Raw genomic sequence first — 25,774 nt, forward strand, 5'->3', positions numbered from 1 at the left:
AGAACCAAACAAGGCACAAATATAAATTTATTTCTACCTTCAGGTCACTTCATGATCAAGAGCCAGTCACACTTCATGTTCTTCCTATTTTTGGGCTGCTGCATTTCTTTGTTAGCTACATCTTCTTTGTAAGGTACTTATTACATAAAATCCCTTATTCATACAAAGTGTCACTTAGTCTGAAAATGAAATGTGGAGGAACCCAAACACTCGTCAACTGGCAATGAACATGCAGGGAAAAGCTGACACCCAATACAAAGGAATTAATTGAGAGTTTATTCCAGATGGTTCTCCTCACTTAGTATACAAGTCATCAGAATAATCTATCAAATAGACTTGGACTTTAATGATATGATTTTTTTCTATAATGCATTTTGGTTTTTGCTTCTAACAACCTGTTTAAAAAAAAATCTGCCAGATGAAATGTTCAGCACAAACTGCAATCCTTACTGTTTGTAGAAAATATGACTTAAAAAAGGACACTATCAGGTAATTCTTATTTTAAATGTTTACACTTATAAAAATGCTTTGGAAGCTTGAAACTGAAATCCTTTGTAATAATTTTCTTCTTCCTACCTCCCTCTTCCCATCTTAAATGCCTTTATTAGCCCAGGATTATCATAAATGACAGAGTGCAGCTGCTGATTAAAAAAAACATTAAAAGACCACAAATGGATAAATTGTGTTTTAAAAAAAAGGAAGCTTACATGGATTTTTTTCAAACAAATAAAATGCATAGATGGCTACGGTATTCATCTGTCAACCTTTACAGTGTCCGCTTGAGGTAGCCTTTCTAAAGAGTTACTAAACAAGCCTCAACATAATCTAAATCTTCGCATCAAAACCACTATATCCTCGAAAGCCCACTCTCAATTTAACACCAGTGGTGATCAACAACATAATACATTTTAAAAGCTTTTGAAAAAACAGCAGGTACAGTGGACATAAACATTAGTTCTAAATCTGCAGCCCTCAATGTACATCGTATGCACATAAATATCTCAGCTATAATACACATTCAAGATCCGTCCCTAAAAGCCATACTATTCTGTAAAGCACAGCCATGCTAACTTCAGGATACAAACCATAATTCCACGTCTACAAAATGAAAGTAGAATTAGTGGCAGTTTATTGCCTCATACAAATTTAACCAACATGGCAACCATGCCAAAGGAATTAAAACATTTTCAGGACATATGTACAGACTGTACATTTCAGAAACATCTGAACAATAAAAATGCAAGAACAATCTCTGCATTACGAATTAAACTAAACAAATGGTTTGAAACCGTCAATGCATTGAATGGGTTTACAAAGGCACTTCCCTACCCAAAATAGGAAATGACAATCTGCAGCCTAGAGGGAGGTTGGAGAAGAGTGCTCATCAACTACTGCACAATCTCAACTTTAAGAAAAAATAAGCAGGATTTAATCAAACATTTATAGGATTCAATGTGATCCACTTCTGAAAGAGTTCACACAGTCTCATCTTTGTTTTTATGTTGCTTTTCTTGGCTCTCTCGTTCTGTACTTTGGCTCCTTCGACGATCATGTTTGTCAGAATGGTCCTTGCTCTCACTGTGATCATGTTTGTGGGAACGTTCTTTGCTTCTGCTACGCTTTCTAGGTTTTTCTTTGCTGGGACTCTGGTCTCGTTTTCTGGACTTCTCAACGCTATCTGTTCTTCCTCTGCTTCTGCTTCTACTTCGTTTATTTGACTTCTCTTTACTTTCATTTTTATGTTTACTGGATTTCTCTTTGCTCCTGCTTCTGCTGCGCTTACCTGTATTCTTACTTCGGCTCCTACTCCTATGCTTTCTTTCCCGGCTTCGACTTCTACTATGTTTTCTCTCTTTTTTGGAATCCCTCTTGTCATCCCGGTGTTTCTTGTCATCCTTGTCATCCTTGTGTCTTCTCTCTTCTATATCACCCTTACTTTTCCTTTCTTTTGATCTTTCTCTAGATCGATCCTTTTCCCTCTCACTACCTCTTTCCTTATCATAATCTCTCTCTTTTTTCCGGCTCCGTTCATTTTCTTTCTCTCGCTCTCTATCCCTGTCTCTTCTATCTCCTTTCCTGTCACGACTTCGACTACGGCTTCTGTATCTGTCCCTGCTTCTGCTTCGCCTCCGTTCTAGTGTGCGATCGGTACTTCGAGATCTCCGCCTTTCTTTTTCTCTCTCCTTAGCTTCACGTTCTAATCTCTGCCGTTCTCTTTCTCTTTCTAGTTCTCTATCAAAACTAGATGATCCGTGGCCTTCCCGATGATGACTTCTGCTTCTGGATCTTCTGGGAGACCTCCTGGGACTGATTGATCGTCTTGGAGACCTTTTAAAAGAGAAGATACTCAATATGAAACACAACCTTTTAAGTTAAGGGACCCTCTTTACTTTCAAATTTATACTTTATGTACACAGTCTATATTTAATCTTAAATACCAAATACCATCTGATTATTTTAATCCATTAGTATCCATAAACTGTTTTGCCTGTTGCCTTAAAACCGATCTCAGTGAAAAGATGACACATTTCTGGTAATAAGTAGTTCAATACTGAACTTCTAACATTCATTTTCAAAATAACGTGTATATGACCTTGAACGTCTACGTTCTGCATGGCGGTCTATTTCTTCCATTCCCTCCTTGCCATCTTTCTTGATTTTTCTAGGTCTGCTTTTAATTTGCTGGTCAATGGTTTTCTGGACTGGCACAGGAATTCTTGGAAACAGTGTGGAAAACCATTCAAGCTTAGTGAGGAAGGAACGAAGCATCTCCCCGATGGTCATAACACAACCCCCTCCTGCCTTCACATCCAGGTCCTACAAAATACAAGCAAAAAATATCCTGATGGTCAAAAATATTCTTGATTGATTTAAAAAAAAAATGCTGCTACATTACTGCCCTCTCGAAGTCTCATGATTATGAAAGTTTACTTGTCTCACATTCTAATACATTTCCTTAGAAATATTCAAACTCTGCACCCTTTGGATTTGGCAGTATGTTACAGATAGGGAATGGGACTTAATACATATGCATGCAGGCACATACTAATCCTGCAGCCATCTGGATGGTAAGGGACTGTCGATGAAGAGATTAACACGAAATGCCCTTACACAGTCTGGTTATATGGTATGATCTTGTATTTTATTTAAATGCCACAAAGTTGAGAAGTCCTCTCAAACTACATTTAATGCTCCATTTTGTGGATGTACAACTGCGTACCATCATACCCAACCCTGTGGCCTCAATCATTTAAGAACTACATCATTGCCTATCTAAAAATGATCATAGAAAAACCTCTAGTACAAAATGGCATCCTAACAGAATTGGAAGCAATAGCAAACCAACTGCCATGAAGCAGTGAGGTTTCTAATTTAGAAATATGTAAAAAAATAAATAAATGAACAAATAATTGGAAACGCATAATCCATGATGACCATTGTCTCTGAAAAGGGTCATTACCGCATGAAGGCCTTCTTGCTATGCCCTCTCACAGCTCAGGACATGTTAGTCAGCTATTGTCAGTCCCAAACCTATAGTGCAAGCACACAAGGAAAGTGAGATTTGTTATCTAAACAGGAAGAGAAAATCTAAATGTAAAACTGCTTGCACTCACACACATTTAAGTGTTCAGATATACAGTTTTTCCAAATATAATCGCTGCAGAGATCTAAAGAAGAAAAAAAGGAGTTAAACGTAGCACCTGGAGAGTACGTACAGTTAAACAAAATAAACATAAGAAGCATTTTGAAAAGTAACTCTGTATCCTGGGAAGTTTTTCACAGCAGCATGACAAAAGATGAACTGCTTCCACATATTTAAGAACTGGAGGGAAAAAAAAAATATCCTGTAGGTTTAAATAATTCCATATATATAAATGTGCTTCATCCTATTGAGCTTGACCAGGACTGGTAAGAAACTTAAGCAGCCTCAAGCACTTTTTCCTATGTAACACAAAGCTGCTGAAAGCAGCTAGGAAAGAAACACTAATTCCAAATATATACTGGGAGATTTTAAACAACAATATACATATATATGCTGATAACCAGTATCGGCAAGAACTGAAACATATAAACTAAAAAAGGTGCTTTGAATAATGAACCAGTTAAGATCTGCACAATGAATCACACTTGTGATCGCTTTATTGTTCTGGGAATCAAGTTGTTTGTCAGACCCTGAAAATGAAGCCACCCCATGCCTCTTAAGTTACAATGCAACATTGCAGAGAAGAGTTCATATTAACTAGCACCACCTGGGGGAGAAGGAGGATATCACAGCCATGTAATCAAGAGTTAAATTTGGTTTGATTTCTGTTAGAAACATACAATAACACAGGTTTACCTGAAATAACAGCTGTTTCCTTTGCACAGTGTTTTTGATACTTAGCATGAAAGAAGCTGTTTAAAATAAATACACTGCATTGCAGTCAGATACAGGTATAATTAACACTATTTTTAATACAAGTATTTGGACATCATTTGCAACTACAACGTTAGAAATTTCTTGAAGTGGATGCCTACTGTCACACTGAAGAGGGCAAGTGATCCTTCCTGTTCCATTCTTAAATCTAGGATGTAATTTAAAACCTGCTCAATAAATACAAATTGCAACAGTATGCAGCAGTATATTCAATTTCACAGACAGACAAACCTCACCCACCAGCACCTACTCTGTTTCTCCAGACAGTAAATCAGGACTACGGTACCACAGGTATTCTCCTATCTGACCGCATAAAAAAGCGGCCTCTTTACTGAACTTCTTCAGTTAGCAACTCATGTTTCTTTTTTTTTTTTTTTGCCCCATTAGCAAAGACACAAAGGTTACTAGAAACAATGCCACCTCGCAGTAATTAGGCTGTTTGTTTCTCCTCTGAAGAAATCCTGGGTTTAGTTATTCCAGGACACAAATAATAACCACAGAGATTTTTGGTAATATTTTTCAAGGTGAATGTTGGTTTCTACTATATACTTCCCACTCTTCTACGTAAGCACCAATTCCCCCTGTCCCAGTAATAAATGCAAAAATACAAATTTAGCATTCTCAGGAGTTACTATGCCTTGCTTAAAAGTTACTCTTTTTTCTAAAAACCACACAGAAGCCACACTCACACAGCCTGCTCTCTGCATTCTGATTTAATAAACCTGTTTCACATGGCTTTGTAATATTTGACACAGTAACATCTTAACCAATGGAAAATTCTGCTAAACCTTTGAAATCCAAGAAAAATTACCCGGGTCTCAGCTCAGACCTGCTTCCTGCACTAATTAATGAAATTACAGGAACATAACATTGCAACATTCAAACCACAGAAAACCTTATCAAACAGTGCTTAAACCTAAAGTAGTAACATGAAAAGAAACAAAAGAAAACAAATTATTACCCTCGCCGACATACCTCTTCATCATCAAGAAAGGATTCAAACCAGTCCCATAGATCTGTAGGTGGTTGTGTGTACCTTTAAGTACAAAAAGAAGGTAACATTTTAATACAGCTTTCTGTATATTAAATTAGTCACTAGTTGATTATATTGATACTTACCTAATATACATAAATCCAAGAGCCCTAATATATGGAGAGTCTGTATGAGTTATAAGGCCCATCACTTGCTTACGAGTGAGTTTCAGTGTAAATAATTTGTAGAGCAGACAAAAGGCAGTAGACACAATTCCTCCAGTTCCAACACCTCGCACCTTTCAAAAGAAAACAAAGTTAGGTGACAACGCAAGAAGTCACAAAGATATTATTCCAAATCTATGAAAGAATATAAGAACTAACACAGGATAAAATCTAAATCTACAGAGCTATGTGGAAAAAGTAGCACCACTTGCATCCACAGCTCTGGAAGCAAGAGGAATATATCAACTCTTTGTAATAAATACTTTTACATCTAGGGACTGAGCCAACATACAAGCAAGCTTTAGCTATGCTTGGAAAATTTATTTACCAGACAGAAAAATGTAAGAAGGCACGTACTTCTACTTACCCCTCCACACATCCCTGTCTGGCCTGCTGTTTTTCTGCTCCCCTTTTCCCATGGTTCAACATGCGTAACCTGAAAGGGTAGGAAAGAAAGAAAATTACAATTACAACCTCCATAATGTTTAGCTGCCTACACAAATCTAATTTGTTTTAAACAAAGGATATCCTAAATCAGTCTTAAATAGTTTGTCCTCTGCCACCAAATTCAAGATCAAGTCTGCTTTGTCATTAAAGCAAAGCATTTGGCTTAATTACCACATTGAGAAATTATAGCAAAAATCATGGATGAAGCTTTAAAAAAAAAAAAACCAAAAACAAACCCTAACCCCACCAAAGCAAGCATCCACGTGCTTATTCTATACTCCACGTACTTTCAAATACTTTATGACTAAACTCCATCATTACTACTTTCTATGGTGACTCAATTACCTTTAAGCTGTCTCTTAACAAGTTTAGTGATACCTGCTGATGACAGCTACAGAAGTCAAAATCTACAGTCTCATATTCATAAGTCTCATTTATGCAGTGAGCTTAGCTAGAGATTTCTTTTGAGTATCACCTACAATTAGGACAAAAGAAAGATGTCTATGAAGTATAGTATTTTAATCTAAAAAGCCAGTGTTTTTTCTTGTAGACTGCAGTGATGTTTAGATAAAATGGTTCCTAAGTACTAGTGAGTAAAGCTTGCCTAATTCAAATCCTTTGAGATGCATTTAGAGATGAGTGCACAAACATAGTTCCAACCAACACCATTCCTTAAATTTGACAATATGAGTCAGAAACAAGTTAAGAACCATAAAACTGCCTAAGCTACACTTGAAATTGTGGAATTCAGAGAAGTAACATCTGGCTCAATAAACAAGTATGTCTCCTAAACATCTCAACTTAAAAAAAAAATAAGTAAAAGCAAGACAAAAAAGATACAATGGTGTTACACTGGACTGGGGACACGAGTTTGTGGCCAAGTTGTACTGTAGTTCACAAATTAAAATTCTTTAACAATACATGAAACAAAGCTAATTATGTACACAGTCACATGAAATCAGAGATATACTCATGGCTGCAGTTACTGATCTGTTTGGTTTTGGGTTTTTTTACAGTTGCCGTCTCATCCAAATAGGAAACAGAGATGCCAATACTGTAGAATTCAAAATCCACCATGACTTCCTATATTATTAGCATCATATGAGAAGTTCACAAATAGTACGTAAATGATTCCGCACACCCTTCTCATTATTTAACGTTTTGCCTCTCACATAAAATGAAAAGTATTTTTTACTCAAAGGATCGAATAGGACACTATCACAATGATATTCTACAATTTTTAAAATTATAGTTACATTTATTGGCCACTATCAATATAAACATGCTGGTTTGGACAGATATCAATAAAAACCCCAAAGCCCTGAAAACAATACACATTTCAGAAAAGAGTATTTACAGTTTTGATCCTACAAAGACTGCTGCATATGCTTAACTTGTTGGAACTCTACAGATTAAATGAAGTTGAGGACATGCACATTGTGCTACGGTCAGGATAAAGAAAGAGGAAGTCATTCACTGTGCAGATACAGAACTGAAACAGGAGTTCAGAACTACAAGTGAATTGATTCAACTATCTAGACAGAATCCATATCTTCAAAGATGGTCCCTATCACTAGCTGCCTGTGTGACTTCAGATCATCTTTCCTGAGAATCCAGCACCCAGCATTCTTACATTTTTAAATGAGCCACTTATTTTGGTTCCCAAAGACAAATACAGCTGCTATGGTGGATATTGTGCTCATTCAGGGGAAGGAATAAAAAAGGAGAAAAAAAAAAAGCAGCCAGCAATTTTTCAGGAATCTTAAAATATGAACAGAATTCAAGTCATCTGAATATCAGTGAAGTACCCTAACCTTCACATTATCTTCTCCCTCACATCTATTACTCATGAGTAAGTAAGGGGCTGAGTTTTCTCTTTATTTAGCATGCAGTTCTGAGTTAAACTAACTGTCAAGTTCAGCAAACAAACTTTATTTACATTGGATTAATAAGCAGATATTTAATGGTATATTAAATTCTTCCTCAATTTAAGATTGAGGCACTTCTGGAATGAAACACTGAGACAAGCAAATGAACTATTTGACCTACTGCAGTTGAGCTCTATCAATACTAAGATGACAAATCACATCAAATATTTGTATTACATCTGAAAGGGTCTACGTAAAATACAGTAAGCTCTCCAATTTTCTGAAAATATGTTTCTTTTAACAATTTCTCAGCTCTTGCCATCACTTGCAAAAATTAACTTTCCTGTTTCCATTCTGATAATGAGAATGGCTCATTTCTATCTTGTATGCAAGAAGTGGCAAATTAACCAAAGAGAAGCTCTGTCAATAATCTATATTACTCCACGTATTAGGAGAATTAAGTAGTCCGCTCCAAATGACAGAGTGCAAGCAGACAAATGCTGTCATTAAGAGGAAAAACAGTAGCACTGTCTTCATAAGAAAGTGCAAACAATACCAAAAATCTCAAAATACTTCTGTGGAGTTATTCACAACTACAGTGCCCTAAGCATCTTGACTCGCCCTGGTTAAATGAGATAAAAAGGCTACCTATTATTATTATTATTCTTTCAAAGCATATCGAAACCTGCTGACACAGTAACATTATCAAGCAGAATCAATTCACCCATGAAAAATATCTCCACAACCACCAAAGTACAGCTGACTGAAGACAGCAGCCTGAATTATCTAAGTTTTGCTCTCATTATCAGAACAAAGAATGTGGCTGTGTTGATGAGCATTAATTATGCATACCTCTACCTGGGAGACTGGCTTGATGGAAGCCTCGCTGCAAAACTGATTCAATCCTGCTAACAAAACAAGAACTGAGACATGGGTGCACTGATACAGTTATCTCCCCAGCACATCCTACCTAACGCCATGAAAAGCACTAAAATGAACTAGTTTTTAATTGGGCGTGGAGAGGGGATCCTAACGTCTAACTGAGGAAGGAGGCCACGTGCAAACTCCTGTTGAAACCACCTACAGCCACCACCATACCCTTTGCGCAGTTACACGGCGTGCTGGCAACTCGGAGGCTGCGGGGAGTGCTCGTCCGTAGAAGCAGCATGCAGATCGGGTCCCCTCCCCACTCTCTCCGACTGAGAGCGCAGTCCTTGGACGGCCATTTCATCCCCACTGTCCTGGCTCAGGCTGCCCACTTCGAAACTAACTTACAACTCCGCAATTCCAAATCCGACGCAGAACGCGCTTCTTTTGTAAGAGAGAGAAGGCAGCACCTTGGATTCCCCCAGTTAAGCAATAAAAAGAGATCTGCTCCCATCCCTTACCGCAAAATAAGGGGCAAGAAGGCAAAAGAGAATCCGCAGGCCGCAGTCAAAGCCTTCGCCCTTCCAACACCCCAGCCACCGGGAGGCTCGGGACAGGCGCCAGCGCAGCCCCGAGGAGTCCGCGGCGCCCAGGGCGCGGCCTGCAGGCTCACCTTGAAGTAGATCTCGTCCACCACCTCATGGTAAGTCTTGAGCTCATAGAGCTGCACCTTGAAGTAGGGCGACGAGAGGATGTTGGTGAGGATCATGGGGTTCAGGTTCATGGTCTTCTCGTTCCCCCACAGCGGCAGCACGTTGCCCTGCTTGCCTGAGGCCGCCGGTTTCGGGGCTCCGCTCTGCAGCTGCTGCTGGGCCGGCGGGACGGCGCCAGGCTGGTGCTGGGCCGCCTGCTGCCCCTGGCAGTTCCCGGCGCCGACAGCGGGGCTGTTGTTGGCCATGGCGGCTCAGGGCCCGGAGCGGGGCGGCGGCACGCGGCCTGCAAGGCGGACGAGCGGCCGCGCTACACCAAAGCGCGGGCTGCCGGTCCGGGCGCTGCCTCCGCCAACTGCTGACAAGATGGCGGACCCTGCGGAAGTGACGGCTTCGCCTTCCGGAGCCGAGCCGACCAATCCTCGCGGGGGAGCGCGGCGGCGCAACGCGGGGGCGGGAGAGAAGGGGAAGAGGCTGGGGTGCCCCTTCCCCTCAGGGCTCAGCCTCGCCGCACGGTTCATCTTCCTCCCAGACAGCTGCCTCACAGAGCTGGAGAGGCGAGAACCGCCCGCCGCCAGCTCGCCCCTCTCTCTTTTGGGCTGCCTTGTCCCTCGCCCGAGGCACACTTCACCTGGGTCCTCCAGGCGGGGAGATCCCGGCTGGGGAGAGCGAGGGGACCCTGCGGAGTGCTGGGGGATAGCTGCTGTCACCCTAACACGAGATACTAAGCCAGCGACTTGGCAAACTTCGAAATTGGTCCTATCGGTCACTCTTGCCGCTGGTAATGAGGCCGGGGCAGTAGCAGGGGAGCAAGCACCGGCCACCTGCTTCTGCCTCCACATTAGCAGAGAAGTGAAGAAATAACGACAGGATTGTTTAGTGCTCAGGAATCGTGGGTGAAGAGGTGTGTTGTGATGGCTGCGTGGCCAGGATACATCAAAGCTTACTCATTTGAAACATATGCTGGTTATGAGGCCTACTCCTCCGGCCGACACCTTGCAATGGCTGAGCAGCTTTTGAGAATCTCGTCGCACATTGGAAAAGCAATAACTATTCCCTGCTGCTAAACTCAAGCTGAATACTTTCCGAAATTAGTAAGGCTACATACAGACCTGGAACAATCAGAATTAAGTTAATGCATTTGAAAGCAAACAACTGGATTTAGGAAAGTAACTGTCTCCATTTAAATGGTAACAGGAAGCAGAAAAGATAAAATCCTCCAATTTTGCCTGAACTGTATCTGACAGGTGAACTGGAGTTTTCAGGTTATGTTTAACTCATCATTCAAAGGTTTCTTCCAACAAGTTTTGGAATTACATGACTTTTCGCGAAAACAAAAAACTCTAGTTACGTATTTTGGTGTCAAGCTTTAACCTGAAGTACAAAAGGGAGACTGAATGCATGATTTAAAAGAATTGCCAAGAGATTCTAAACATCAAATAACTGCAAAAAATAACTGAAAGTCCACCAAAATGACTGCAAACTGGGCACAGTGGGATAAAATACATTCAGTTGTACACACAGAGAAGGGCTCCACATTGCTCAGCACATCAAGGAACAGGTGCAGGGAGAAGTTGGTATGGAAGCATCCATGGCATTAGCATCTCTACATATGTGCTGTTTGAAACTAATTTAAATTTTCAATTTAAAACTGAGGAGATAAATATTGCTGGAAGTAACATTAGAATATCTTCATTACACACTGAAAACCTGAGAAACCCTAATTCATCTTTGTTACTCTGGCCCTTTACCGTACCTTAGAGCTTGTACTATAGCAGAAAAGCATTCTAATCAGGGCCCTGACAGTTACTGTCTCTAAGCTGCATGTTCTGCTCTCTAGGCTTTTACTCCCCTTTTCCAGGAATAACTTCACCAGCCTCCTTTCAGCTTCCTCATCCCATCTTGGCTGATTTCCAAAGATGTTCACAAAACCTTCATTAGTTATCACAGGAGTATACCATCTTGATGCGGGAAATACCCATTTAACAATCGCATATGAAATTAAAGATCCAATCACAAAAATAATTCTAAGAAAGTGACCTTAATAACAGTGAAGTAATCTTCTGGAGATAGTTAGCTAGAATAATAACTTTTCTTTGAAGCTGAGTGTTTTCGTATTTGTTTTTTAGGGTACCCATGACTCTTTGGGCACCTCCTTAATTTGTCTTGTGTAACCACTTCAAGACAGCCTGTATTTCTGTTATAATTTATACTAGCCAAATTGTGTTTTCATGCATTTATCTTTTCCTGTTGGAATATTTAGTCAATATGTTCCAAAAGCTCAGTGTTTTCCCTCAGTACAAGATAGCATTTTTGTAATTCTTATGCAGTCCCTCTGTGGTGATGATGCTGAAGCCTTTGATATAGCTGCCACCCATAAGTTCATTTGCTCCAAATTAGATTTTCTTCCCTCAGTCATCCCAGCTAGTCTTTATACAGAATAGAGCCAAAGGGGGGAAAAAAAATATCAACTAGGAGGTGATTTTTCACTTGCAAACTGCAAGGAACTATATATAATTACAAAAAAAGTAAGACTATGGTGACCTGTATGTAAGGGCCTAGCCTCACTTCTCATTCACATGGATTAATTCTGAATTTTCTAAAACAGGCCTAAGCTGTTAGTTGAAGCTGAGGAGAAAGATACTAGTACTTAGTCACTAAACATCCACTGAATCTGTTTCGAAAGGAATGGTTGTTAGCTCTTGAACTGTAGATTAAGCAATATTGCTGCATGTATTTGCCCGTCAAACATCAGTGTGGATTAGTGTCTTCTGGCAGTACTGCTGCATTAGATTTCTTTTGCTATCACATTTAATTATATGCACTGCAACTTTAAAGGAAAAGTACAGGAATTGCATACAGTTGTCTTTCTCATCCCAATTACTGAAAAATAAAGTAAGTTTCAGCAGTTTAGGATTTCTTGAGTCATGACTTTCTACTGCAAGATGCTTTTACTTCAGTATAGTCATATAATCTGTTGCTCTCCATATGGTACATAAGTAACATGCTTCTCTAAAAATAATGTGATTAATTCATGGGTATATTGAACTGAATACAACTTGAATATTCAGTTTGAAATTACAGATTGTAATGTGAAAAATACCTTTGAAGTGAAATTTCTGAGGAACCTCATTACTTGCACCTCCTTTGAGCAGGGAGTTGCACTAGATAACCTCTAAAGGTCCCTTCCAACATGAATTATTCTATGATTCCTTGAGACTGTTAAGTAGATGTACCACTGCATAAGGAAAAAAAATCCCCGAAAACTTTAGACAGACTAAATCAAAGGAATTATTTTTTTCAATGAGAGAATAATACAAAAAAAATTATTTGATGTAATGGGGAATAATCAGAAGAATTTTTCAGAACTTTTTTCTAGCAAGAAAAATATCAAACACCCTACAAAGCAGATTGTCCTGCTTAAAACAGCTACTAGCGCTTCTCCATCTCTTTCATGCTGCCAATCCTCAAAGAATTGGATCTCCAACCCAATTTCACCACCTAATATAGAGCAATAAAAAAGATATTTCTGTGATTATATTGTTTGATAATAGAGAACTGAACATCTGATAATTTTGAAGGTTTCACTTACAGTGGTACTTTTTGGCATATAATCTCACAAACTATTGGGAAATTGTGTAAATTCACAATGTGTTATGAATTTACTTTTACTGTATACTGTAACTTTACTACTATTCTTCCCTATACTTTTTTGTTCTTAAGAATGTCATACTGAATTATGAGTCAAATTTTACAGGATACCAGAATCTTTAGCATTTTAAGCCAGGAAATAAAAGACTTCTATTACTAAATTTTACAATATCTCAGGTAAAAAAAATTTAAATAAATTATGCACAGTTTATAGATAGTTTAATTGAGGTACTAAATGATAGTTCAAGGTTAAATAATAACAGCCAAAAAGAACAGCTGAACTATAAAACAAAGAGCCTCCAACTTACTTTTTTCAGAAGGTATTCATACCCTTATTTCAATTATAGTGTATTTTCTTTTCTAAAAAGCAAAAACCTAATTTAAAAGTAAAAATCAATTTACTAGACTAGTCAGAGAAATTTAATGGGAATTATTCCCTATGCAAACAGAATTTCTGTGCATGGCCAGATTGGGTTATACAGGTCTTTAAATCTTGCTGAGGAAAAAATCCTACCACAATAATTGACCAAGTATTATATATACTTTAAAATATATTTCCTATGTAAGTAAAGATCAATAATGTTACAACACTTATTTAAAACTCATTTGCAATCCAAACTCTGATTGAAATACCAACTCTCAGGCTGCCTTACTTTGTATACAGTTATTAGTACTTCACTATTATAATGGAAGAAAAACAATTGTAAAATTGTATAGACAGCTCCCTATTTCTCATAAACCAAAGTGAATAGAAAGAAAAGCTAAGTGCTATTGTATTCTAAAACCTGAAAAACAAAGAAGCACAAACAGACCAGGACAAAGCCATTCCAATAACTTGAAATATCTGAAAAAAATGTCTGGATTGCCAGTTTGCAAGCACACATACATATGGTTCCTAGCTATTGAATAAACAACATAGCTAACCAGCTGTTAACTATGTATGCTCTACATAGGCTACATCCTACAAAATTTAAAATGTTAGCCAAGACTCAAGTTTAAGCCATCACAAGCAGATATCAGTGTATAAACTTCTAGCATTTTACTAAAACAAAAAGTATTGAATTATAGCCTAAATCAGCTAACAAATCTTCCCTACCCCCCACTGCCACTAAAATCCTCCTTCTTTTATATCCCAGACACACAACCTACTGTTTTTATATGGCAGCCCCACCCTGTGATTAGCAAATTGCTTTACATACTTGTGAACAGAAAAAGTAACAGGAAACTTGGAGCTGTGTTTTCCTTTCTACTCTCCCTGTGCATCCAAACAGCTGCCTGCTCTTTGAGATACAAATCTTGCCCCAATGTGGAAAATACTTAGTGAAATCCTACAAAAGACATTGTTTTTTTGTTTTTTTGCAGTCTCTACCTCGCTCACCCTGGCATAGCTCTTTCACTGCACATCGTGACCCGTTTGCCCTGTGGCCAATACCAAACACACCTGCAGACACAGGAACTGTGTCACGCAGAACATGGCAGTATGAGTAGTGGGATTTTTGGGTGTTAGTGTAAAAATTAGGGACGCACACACCCCGCCAATCACCTTTTAATTACACAGAGGGAGGCTGGCAAAGGCAGAGATAAATTTAACAGGTGGACCTTGGGCTGCTCATGTGATGTTAATCTATTGCCTCGTATTAAGGAGGATTAGAGGACATCCCCTACGTTAAAAGATGTAAATAAGTGTTCCGCAGTGCGGCTGTGGAGACCTGTTTCCGAGGGTGGAGGGGGCCCTGCCGGGAGGCCGCCAGCTGCCGGGTGGCAGTTACCCGGCGCTTCCCGACGACGCCGAAGCATCGAGGCTGTCTGCTCGAAGAGGCAGATTTGACTCGGAACTCCGTACGCCCCCAGACAGGCCTGGCGGAGACAAGAGCTACAGGCGGCCCCTTTCCCTGCTCCCCGCAGGAGGACGCGGGGCCGGGCCGGCTGCTCCCAGCTCCTGCCTGAGGCAGTGCCGCGCGCCCTTCCCGCCGCGGCGGGCGCTCGCGGGGCTGCGCGCCAGGGGAGGCGGTTGTTTGCGGGAGGTCAGCGTGAGGGGGAGAACATGGAGGGAGAAGGGCAGGGGGATGTCGGGACGAGGGGGCGGCCAGCGCCGCTCCGCTATACCCCTCGCGGGCCCTGCGGAGAGCGAGGAGCAGCCCCTGGGAGAAACCTGGTGCTGGTAGAGAACGCCAGGGCCGGGCTGGCCCTGGCCGGGGCTGAGGCAGCCGCGGGCCGCCTGGGGAGGGGCTTGGGTGCAGCCTGCGGGCCGGGAGCGTGTGAGGATGAGGAGGTGGGTGCCTGGGGGCTGGCTCCTCAGCCGGTTACTGGTGAGGGTAGTCCAACAGGTTCACTTTGCTCCTGAGGCAAATGGCTAGCCTCAACACTGATCCTGTTTCCTGGCTTTGTATAGATATATATAATATATACATTTGTACTTACATATAAAAGACCCTATGGGGCAATCAGGTTGCTTTGGTTGTGTTGGACCTGGTGCTCGTTGGACCTGCTAGTGAGCCCTGGGCTGCAGCTGCCACCTGGGAGGATGGCTCTGGATGGCCATGTGCCCACAGGACCACCTTCCTTCACTTGCGTGATTGCCATGGAGTTCATTCATCATTCATTAAGGCCTTATTTTTAGGTTTAGTGGGGATATTTCTTGTTAAATATTTATGTGTGCTAAAATGTAGTTTTTAATGAGAGTTGGAAATGCACTAATGGTTATGACTCTAATGCCATGTTGAATTATGTTAGATTACTTATAAAATGCAGGCACTAATAATAAAGTTTAGCTCATAGTAAATTTAAAGCTGAGGACTAGCAGAACCTTTCCTTTTGCACAAGATAGTAATTATTCAGATATTTCCTCCTGGTTGTTACATTGTAAAAATTGTATTCAGCCATACATACATAAAATCATCTGAATTGTAAGATAAAACAACTGATAGATGAAAGGTGAGAAATTATTTCTTTTTCTGCACTTGCTAGAAAAGCTAAGAAAGATTTAATATGTTGCAGTTCTGTAAGCTCTATGTAGGTGTGCTGGGTGGAGAATGACAAATTATGAAACTCGCTTTTTTATGATTGTATATTATTTATAATTGTTTATAGAAAGGTTATTTGCATCATCATGTGTGGAGGGAGCAGCTACTGCCTAATTTTGCTAATTTCTAGGTTTTTGTCATTCTCTGAATAGAACTGGGATCAGGTCTACCCCTGCTTAGCTGTGAATTGAACACCACTGCAACCAGTAAACTCTAATTTGATATGTTATAAAGTACTTGAGAAAATAAGACTTAACTTTTTAATTTTAGCATTAGCAAAATATTATGGATAAGAACTTTCAAGAAGAACAGCTTACAGGAATTATGAAATTTACACCTCCTTTGTACAAACAACGCTACCAGTTCGTTAAAGATTTAGTGGGGAAATACAAACCGAAGAAGGTTGGTATGTTTTGTCTTTTTACATTATAAATTTGAAAAGTTCACATTAGGTATCTCAGGAAGACTGGAAATGTGTAGATAACCTGCTGACCTAATTACCAAACAACAGTAGTGGTGGAGCTATTGTTAAAACTGAATTGCCTTAGCAGACACTTGATGATCATGTTTTGTTTTTCAGGGGTGCATATAATTAATGTTCATTGATGGGAAGAGGGGACAATCTAACAGAAAAATGCCTTAGCCTGTTTTGCAGAGTAGGTGGCATTCTGGTTTTAATTTAATGCTGAGGATTTTGGTTCAAGTTGCTTTCATCATAGTTTGGTTCTGCTTTTTAGAGCTGTTAGTTCCATATACGGTGTCAAGTTTACCTTATCATTCACATGGATGTTCTCAGATGAGAAGTAATGTTAAGAGTGTGGGATTATGTGAGGCTAATTCTCCTCCACTTTCTTAAGGTCTTGTCACCCCCTCCTGTTACATCCTCCTCCGCCCCAATCTACCAGGGCTCTTGTTTCGATACTCATTTTGAAAAGTTAAATTATTTAAGTAATGTTCTGTAGTGTTTGCTCTTTTCTAGTATCTCCTTCTCTCCCCGGCACCTTCTCCCAAAAATGTAAAAAGTTGAGAATTACCTCTGTCTTCAGTGTTTAACTCTGAAACTGATGTTAACATCTTAGGGAGCATGCAAGAAATTGATGAGTAATCTACCTGTAGTGCACTCACATAATCATACTTCCAGTAGCTAATAAAAATCTAATCCAGTCTATGAGGTCATGGCACTATAATCTGCTTGTAAATAGAATGTATTCATGAGTCTTGCATCTGCATTTAAAGGTTTGAATTTTCTGATTTAGGATGTGAAATGGGAGGGGGGACGGTAAACTTACTGTTTACCCACAGAGTAGAGGTAAGCTGAATAGAAGCAATTCAGGATTTTCATGCTGAGAAATGAGCAGTGTGCTTCAACCTTGACTTAGCCTGAGAAAGAACAGTGGGTTTTGGTTTGTGTACTCAACTACCTCTTAAACTTACAGGAAATATCTGTTATATAGTTGACTTTGGATCTGAATATCCTCAACCTTCCCCACTTAAACGCTAGACTGAGCCTTTAAGCTTGTTTTATGCAGATCCTTTGCTGCTAACCTGGCTGCTGGTGAGCCTATTCTCAGTGTTTTGGATGGAGAGTAGTCTAGTGAAAAGCAGTGGTAAATGTGAAAATTGCTACAGCTTCAATACTTAAAATCATACCTTACTGTTATTTGAGGGAATACGCCTTCATGTGGAAACATTCTCCAGAGTCAGTAGGATGTTCTACATGTACTTGTTCATAGCTGTGATAACAAAAGGTTAATCCATTTAAAACGTTTTGTAGGGTCTTCATATATGTTTTTAAAAGAATTTTGAAATCCATGTGTTTCCTGCTCGCAACCGTAAATTGTAGTTGTGATTGTGAAATGCTTTATTTTATCATTAAAGTTATTTTGACATATATGTTTTTTTTAATTTGATGAAAGTCTTTGAAATTACTTGGAAATATGCAGCGTTTACACATTGTTTAATATCTAATTTACAGGTGGCAGATTTAGGATGTGCTGACTGCACACTTCTCTGGATGCTGAAATTCTGCAGTTGCATTGAAGTGTTAGCTGGGCTAGATATCTGTGCAAGTGTGATGAAAGAGAAAATGTAAGCTCTTGCTGTCTTAATTTAAGGTTTGTATTTGGTTTGACCTAGTGGCGTGTTACATTATTTCTTGTGAAGAATTTCAAGATGAGGGTAAATGCAGAAATACCAGCTTGGCAAATGAAGAGCTATCCATTGTTATTTAGTTAGAGTGTCTGGGGATTAGTGGGCTGTAGATGCCCATAACATCACCCAATGTAGCAAAGGCCAAAGTCATGGAATGGCCCTGAAGGTATGTACATCTGAGAAATACACTGTAAAGGTACTAATTGTATTAGTAGTATCTGTTTATGCTCATACATGACACTACTGTGGTATGCAAATCTGATTTTTTGAAATGTGCATGTAACACTCTCTTAGTCACTGTGGTGGGGACTTTATTCTTGTTAATCTTCTCAAAATAGGAAGGTTAGCTCAATGTTTTGTGTCTGGCTTGGAAGGCTCTAAAATATGAAGTTTGTGATCTTTGAAGCATGGGTCAGACTGGTGAGGAAGACCAGTTGCTTGGAAGCTGATTAATATGGTTTCAGTGAATATGTGGGATCTAGATGCTGACATTACTTGCTCTTTCTCAAGAATGAAGAAAACTAGCCTTTTATTATATGTAATGTTTATTGTGTGTTTTGTCTGGTGCAGTATTTCAGAGTGAAATTTGCACATATATTTTAGTTCTTGGTCTATTTTATTTGGAAAAAATAGGTTAACATGCTTGCTAATAGCTTCCCCAAAACCCCCGTAAAGTGCATCTAAGCCAGACTTACTGTGTGTCTAGAGCTGAGCTATTATCAGAATTTCCAAGTGGCTTGGGAATATAGTGGAAAATTTTGTAAATGTGACAGACAACTGCTGGATTAAGTCCTCTGCTCTTTCTGTCCTATTGTAGATAGTCATAAAAATTGTTTGTATTAGAAATTCTTTTTTCTAATACCTGTAAAATAGTTAAGCTTTTTGAGATTTACAAGGTGTCTATGTAGGGTGTTAGCTAGTTCAATGTATGTTATCCTAAGGTCCTTACTATGACATCATGTTTTTAATACTTTTGTAGGCATAGGTTGTCTCCTCTTCCTGTTGATTATTTGCAACCGGCTGAAAGATCCCTAACTGTTACCTTGCATCATGGTTCAGTTGCCCATAAAGATCCTTGCATGCTTGGTTTTGACTTGGTAACATGTATTGAACTGTGAGTATTAGGCCAACATACTACATTTTTCTAAGTTCATTAGGGTTCAGTTTGGAATTCTGTCCATACTCTGAACAGACTTGACCAAACCTTTCAAGCGGAAGACTAGCTGAATGTGGCTAATTTGTGCTTAAAGTAACCATACTAAGAAATTCAAGTGGTGCTAGCTTATGGTGGAAAAAGTGTATCAGTGGAAAAAGTATATCGATAGAAAAAGTACAAAATGCAAGAGGAAATTTTCTTAGACAAAAACCTCTAAGCTGCCACTCAGCCACAGTGCCAGTGCTAATATTGCAGAACTAGGATTAAAATTACAAGGTACAGATACAGGTTTGGGTTGTTCGGGGTTTTTTTTGACTGCTTGTTAAGAAGATTACAATATAATAGGGTGTTTTTAAAGACATACATAAGTTTATCCTTTACAGAATAGAGCACCTGGAAGAATCAGAACTAAAGAAGTTTCCTGAAGTGGTGTTTGGTTTCATGGCTCCAAGCATAGTTGTGATCAGTACTCCAAATTCTGAATTTAACCCTTTGCTTCCTGGAGTGACATTATTCAGGCATCCAGACCACAAATTTGAATGGAACCGAGCACAGTTTCAAAGCTGGTGAGTTTACTGAACATCATATGCAGACAGTTTCGGGCATTCGGTAATGTGAGAAAGGAATAGCTATATGTTTTCAGAATCATTAGCATATGTGGTTTGGTGTCAGTGGAGTTTCATACCTGCTGATTTGGTGAAACATTTCTTTGCGTGCTCTGTGGATGTTGCATTTTATTTTATGATGGCTGTTAAGTTGGCTTGCTTTTACTGTAACTGCTCTGCAAAATATATTTAAAACTTTCTTTTCTAGGTATCTTTATTATAACTAATGCATTTGAAGTGTAAGGTATTAATCTTTTCACATAATACCCTGCTATAGAAATGCTTCATAAAAACCTAAGAAATGGTGCTTACTGTGTACGGTGTGTAATCAAAGCACTCAATTAGTCCGGACCTTTCTGTAAGAGTATGCAAGCAGATTTATCAAATTATTCAACATGCTCTGCTACTGTGATTAAGTTAAGGATAGTTTAGTGGATTGTGGCACAATGAAAGATTTTATGCAAAACGTGCGTGAGAGGGTTGCATGAGATGTCTGTTATTCTAATATCAGTAGATGTAATAAAGAGGGAGTGGGATATATAGCCTGTGGTAACATTGAGCTGTTAGGCAGTTGTGGAAGATAGTATATGGTACAGTTAATCATGCCATATCTCAATAGCCAGCTCTCAGTCAGAAATTGTATCTTGAAAAATTTGCCCCTTAAATTAGTTTGTTTCTGCCATAGACTTTAAAGTATGCAGTGATTTTTGAGTATATAGTTTTGCGAAGCTTGAAGCAGGTATTTTTCCCTAAATAATGATACTAAAATCTGCCTGCATTATGAGCTAAAGGATGAATACCTTAGAGACCATTTATATGACTTATATCAAAAAGCAGAATCTAAATTTACTTTATGTGAATTAAAAACATTGATATCACTGAAGGAGTGATATTTTTTGAGCTGCAAGCATTAGAAAGTCTTTGTGTTGTGAAATACAAGTATTGCAATATTATCTAAAATACATGCGATACTAATTTAGTTTACTAATTTTTCATGGAGAATGATGGAGGTAGGTAGTGCCATTTTAGTTCCCTGCCCCATCACGCTTTTCACACTGGCTGATGTACAGTATTACAAGATTGGTTTTCATTTAGATGTCATGTACATTGTTGTAACCTTGATTAGGTAGACTTTTTATACATTTAGAACAAACCTCTTTTTTTCTATTAACTGGTCTCTTGTGGTTTTGAGGTATGTATGTTTCTGTGGATTCTTCTCAAATAATTTTGTTCTCTAAAATTGGTAGTTTTTAGCTCACTTTCAATGCATTTAAGATAGTGAGTAAGCAACTATGAGCGTGCGTATATATCTATGCAGATATTTTAGAAATAACAGTAATGTTTGGTTGCCTAAATTACCAATGCTAAATGATTCAGACTATGGTAGGCATATGATTACAGCACTGATTCAGCAAGTTTTGACAGTGCTTATCTTCAGGCATGTACGTATTATCAGAGAAATTATGCTCGAGCATTCACAGGCTCAGGGTCTTTATTCTATTAGAGAATGCATCTTTATCACATTAAAATATGAATATTTAGTATAATTGGAATAATTTCTCTCTTTTAGGGCTCTAGAGACTGCTAGATGCTATGATTACTCAGTGGAGTTTACTGGCGTAGGGCACCCACCGACAGGAATGGAGAATGTTGGGTTTTGTACCCAAATAGGTGTGTTTGTTAGAAAATATCCTCAAACCAGTGAATCTGCTCAGTCTGAGAAACCCACTGAAGCCGTTTACAAAACGGTAAGTATTATTTTCTTCCTTTAGGAGGATGAATAAAGAGTAAAATTTTCTATGACCTGCCTGTGAAGGTCTTCTACTACGGTGTACTGTTGCTATCTAGTCTTAGCTCTGATGAACACACACCATCAGATTAAAAGAGTCTGAGTCCATGATTTGTGTTTCTAATTGTATAAAGGCCTTTAACTTTTAGGTTATTTGCTGAATAGCAATATGGACAATCATTCTTATTTTAACATACTGTTATCCTTACAATGAAAATTCTCCTTTCTGCCAGGTATACTGTGACATTATTTTTATAACTGTTCCTCATATCGTGCATTTTTTCATCATGTGGTTGTTGGCACTGACACCGATTTTTTCAAATACATAACAAAAAAAGGCATTTCTAACAGAGTGTATGTTTTGAACTGCATAGTCTTGTCAAATATATTATCAAAAGGAAGGCATTTCCCAGAAATTGGACTGACAGGACCTGTTTTTTGTGGTTTGCCTTAGTAACATTTATGTTACACCCTAATCTCAGTGTTTTCAGGTAGCCAGTTATGGTTTTTGCAGAGGCATGGGATCTTGCCAAATACCCTGTTCTCTGGTGGTGTACATCAAGCCTTCTTGGTTTTTAGCACTAAATGGCTTTCACTTTAGATCACATTAGATAATATTTTTGTAAAGCATTCTGCTGCGTGTTGCACTGTGTCACGCTGACAATGCCTAATGCATCTAAGTGCCATGTGGTAGAAATCAAAGGACTTTTTTTTCAGAGAGAACATGAAGTAATAATGCAAAAAGAGAAATATACTGCGTGTTTTTCCCATCTTGTGAGGCTTTAAATTATGTTTCAGTGAGCATATTCTAATATTTCCCTTCTTTGTTTAAAGATATATATGTATCTTCAAGTAACTTGTGACCTGAAGTGAAATGTAGCATGACATTATGGGGAATGTCTTCTGTAGTTTCCAAGCTATAAAGACATTCTGTACACTTGAAATTTCACCTGTTATCTACTGCCCTTAATAGGATCATGAAGTGCTCTTTAATGCTCAACAAACTTGGAAATTACTGACATACTGGAAATTGCTTTCATTATTTTCTGTTACAGGGTCATGGAAAGAGTTTTGACATCAGTATCCTTTGAGTTGAAACAAGAGTGTTAATCTCATGTGTTTCTTATCAAACCTGGACTATCAAATTAATTTTTATTTTATTATGTAATTAATTTATGGGAATAAATCAACATTTCAAGATCTAATCAGAAAGTAAGAAGAAGTAGTTATAGACTGTGGAACTTCAGTGGTAGTGTGTTGTATAAAGTACTTCCTAGTGAACTAGTGGGAATGAGATTGCCTGCCTAGTTCCCTTAATTGCTTTGGAGTATAGCTCAGTGTAGAACATATGAGTTCACAGATTTTGATGTCACAATTTATTTTTTAGCATTCTCTGCATCTGCGAGAGCATATTTAATGGTTTACTGTGAAAACAGAATGAAAGACATAGCTGCAGTCCTAGTTTCCAGATGACAGTTCAGAAGTAGTTTAGAATCTACATAGCTATGGAACTGTTATCAGAGCCTTATGATGAGTAATGTGGAAAGTAAGAGAATGATTAAAAAGTATTAAAGAATTGCAGGGCTTCACTTGCATGATGTACAAGTACAGCGTGCAGATATAAGCCTGATTTTAAGCCAGTTCTTCTGTTATCTGAAAATGTTTAATAAGCAAAACAGGACTGAATCAAAAATTATGTTCACATTTTAGAATCTTTTTAACAAATGCATGATACGATAATGATAAACATTTTATGTGTTCTTGTATGTTGTAAAGGTCTTCAAAGCAGTGTATCCAAGTCTTAAAGATGAGAAGTACCTGCAGAATGCTGTGGTCAGTGAAGTTATTTTCAGAGCACAAATCATTAAGCGAAGTCTGCTGGACCGTTTAATGTCAGAACATGAGGAATATAATGATGATCCTACTGAAAGAAAATCCAAATTCCAACCTTCAATGAACTGTTTTTCAGAAGATCTTGGAAAACTGGTTGTTGAAAAAAGCATGGAACCATTTGTTGATGGAAATATGGTTTATATACCTCTTACAGCCATTTTTTCTTTTCCCAAAGTGAATCGGCTTTGTGGTACCTTTGAGAAGTTATGCAAGCTTATTGCTGGCAAGGTCACACTGAGCAGTGATGGTTCTGCTGTGATGCTCAACACTGAACATGAAAACAAAGAGAATTAAATCACAGATTTCTTTTACAAAGTTCAGTTAAAGTAAAATATTTTTTAAGTAGCTGTCAAATGGTGTTTTCTGTATGCTAACTAGAACCACAAAATCTTTTCTAAACCTTCCAGTATTTATCCATCAGCACCCCTCTCATTTAGTGAGTAGATGAGTGCTTCTGACAACAAAGATTGCTGTAACTTGTAGAGTATCAGGGACTAAAAAGAAAGAATTCATTCCCATGAAAAAACAGTTAAGTATTTCTGTTTGTTTTCTATTACCATGTTGTAGCTATCATGACTAGATTCTTTTTGGTAATCTTTTGTTAGCTCCAAGGATAGTAGATGATAACACAGAACTATGTTGTTGTGCTGAATAATATGAGTCAGACATAGATTTAGGGTAAATTTTTTCTTAATAGAATAAAATTAATAGATGCCTTTCTCAAGGTGAGCACATACCCAGTCTTTGTGAAAACCAAATATTATTCCAGACAAATTGGAATATGCCACAAACATTTATAACTCAGTAAATTCAATACTGGAGAAAAGTGCTGTAATGTTGGATGTAAGGTTGGAGGAAGAAAAAAAAAAAAAAGGGTAGATTTAGCCCTATTGCTTTATCCAGTTTCTTGATAACTGCTGCTTGGGAAATAACTTGCATCTTGTAACTTTCCAGGAGCTGAATTTAATTAATTTGAAAACAGTATCTTTGACTGTTCTGGTTTGGGTGGGGCAGAATATCTGTCATTATGAATACTAACCTGGCCATGGTATACCTGGAAAAAAAATAATTCTGTGTTTTCACGTGCAGCTGTTGTCCAAAAAGTCTTAACACATTCAGCAGAAATGAAAGGCAGAGGTGTTACACATAGTAGAGCTTACTGTCTTGGCCAAGATGACTTTTTCTTAAGTAGAGCTGAATTGTATGTGTAAATGCACTGTAAGCAAATGTTAGACCATGGACTTATGAAAACAGAATTTTGAAGCATGCATAGGATTGGCTTGTTCATACAGGATTAATGAAGGAACACACTGCAATTCTTTTTAAGTTTCTTCACATACCTGAAATTTTTTAAGCAGTAATTTTGATATCTCAACTGAGTACTTCTTATGAGTAAAGAGATGGTTAATTAAGAGGCCTCATTCTATGTATGTTTCACAATGTCATTGGCAGCTTTGAATGAGTTAGCGTTATCAGAATGGACTTCATGTTTGTGAAACATGAACATTTCACAATTTTCTGAAAATAAAAAATTCTATGTAAGGGCTGACTGTTTCTTAAAGAAAATGACTGCATTCTGCCTTCTCAATGTTTGGAATTAACTTGAAATGATTAAGGTAAAAGATCAGACATAAAGGAAAAAGGCAGCTGTAATTCTCCAAATTGAGAAACGGTGCAGAATCTAGAACAGGTTAAGTTTCAGGGAAAGAAGAATGATCTGCAGTGCTCTGTCATACTAAATGAATAAAAAATGCATACTTAATAAGCTTTGTCTTATTAAGTACTTTTTCTCCTACATCAAATAGACATGGATTATTAAAAATTAATTTAACACAATATTTAGAACTAATTTTAGGAGTTAATTTAATTAAAATTCATCTTTAATAGGGTATTTAGAATGGTTTCACTTTTTTGACAGTGATATGAACTTGCCATAGTTGGCATGTTAAAATATATGTAAAATTCAAAATTGGTAAATATTCTTTGGACAATAATAAGCA

General features: G+C 38.3%; 2 protein-coding genes across 2 annotated transcripts; one reads left to right on the forward strand and one right to left on the reverse strand.

Annotated features, from left to right (window-relative positions):
* Nucleotides 1–253: 253 nt before the first annotated feature.
* PRPF38B (pre-mRNA processing factor 38B) lies at nucleotides 254–9,884 on the reverse strand. Its single transcript, XM_054833715.1, has 6 exons — nucleotides 9,470–9,884; nucleotides 5,982–6,050; nucleotides 5,537–5,688; nucleotides 5,393–5,453; nucleotides 2,594–2,817; nucleotides 254–2,328 (listed from the first exon to the last, which is right to left on the reverse strand). Exons 1-6 carry the CDS (start codon nucleotides 9,752–9,754, stop codon nucleotides 1,476–1,478), a joined length of 1,644 nt encoding a protein of 547 aa, XP_054689690.1. The 5' UTR covers nucleotides 9,755–9,884; the 3' UTR covers nucleotides 254–1,475.
* Nucleotides 9,885–16,465: 6,581 nt separating this feature from the next.
* HENMT1 (HEN methyltransferase 1) lies at nucleotides 16,466–25,327 on the forward strand. The gene is made up of 6 exons (XM_054833753.1): nucleotides 16,466–16,582; nucleotides 18,156–18,268; nucleotides 19,311–19,445; nucleotides 19,871–20,053; nucleotides 21,663–21,840; nucleotides 23,658–25,327. Exons 1-6 carry the CDS (start codon nucleotides 16,466–16,468, stop codon nucleotides 24,066–24,068), a joined length of 1,137 nt encoding a protein of 378 aa, XP_054689728.1. The 3' UTR covers nucleotides 24,069–25,327.
* The last annotated feature ends 447 nt before the right edge of the window (nucleotides 25,328–25,774 follow it).

This window comes from Grus americana, chromosome 8 (assembly GCF_028858705.1).
Source record: "Grus americana isolate bGruAme1 chromosome 8, bGruAme1.mat, whole genome shotgun sequence".
NCBI lineage: Eukaryota > Metazoa > Chordata > Aves > Gruiformes > Gruidae > Grus > Grus americana.

Excerpts from the sequence above, each read along its gene's own strand:
- PRPF38B (XM_054833715.1), bottom strand. The coding sequence starts at position 9,754 with ATGGCCAACAACAGCCCCGCTGTCGGCGCCGGGAACTGCCAGGGGCAG. Across the intron at positions 2,818-5,392 it reads CCTTTCTTGATGATGAAGAG|GACCTGGATGTGAAGGCAGG; the intron begins GTATGTCGGCGA and ends TGTATTTTGTAG. Across the intron at positions 2,329-2,593 it reads GCAGAACGTAGACGTTCAAG|GTCTCCAAGACGATCAATCA; the intron begins GTCATATACACG and ends CTCTTTTAAAAG.
- HENMT1 (XM_054833753.1), top strand. The coding sequence starts at position 16,466 with ATGGATAAGAACTTTCAAGAAGAACAGCTTACAGGAATTATGAAATTT. Across the intron at positions 16,583-18,155 it reads GGAAATACAAACCGAAGAAG|GTGGCAGATTTAGGATGTGC; the intron begins GTTGGTATGTTT and ends TCTAATTTACAG. Across the intron at positions 19,446-19,870 it reads TTGGTAACATGTATTGAACT|AATAGAGCACCTGGAAGAAT; the intron begins GTGAGTATTAGG and ends TATCCTTTACAG.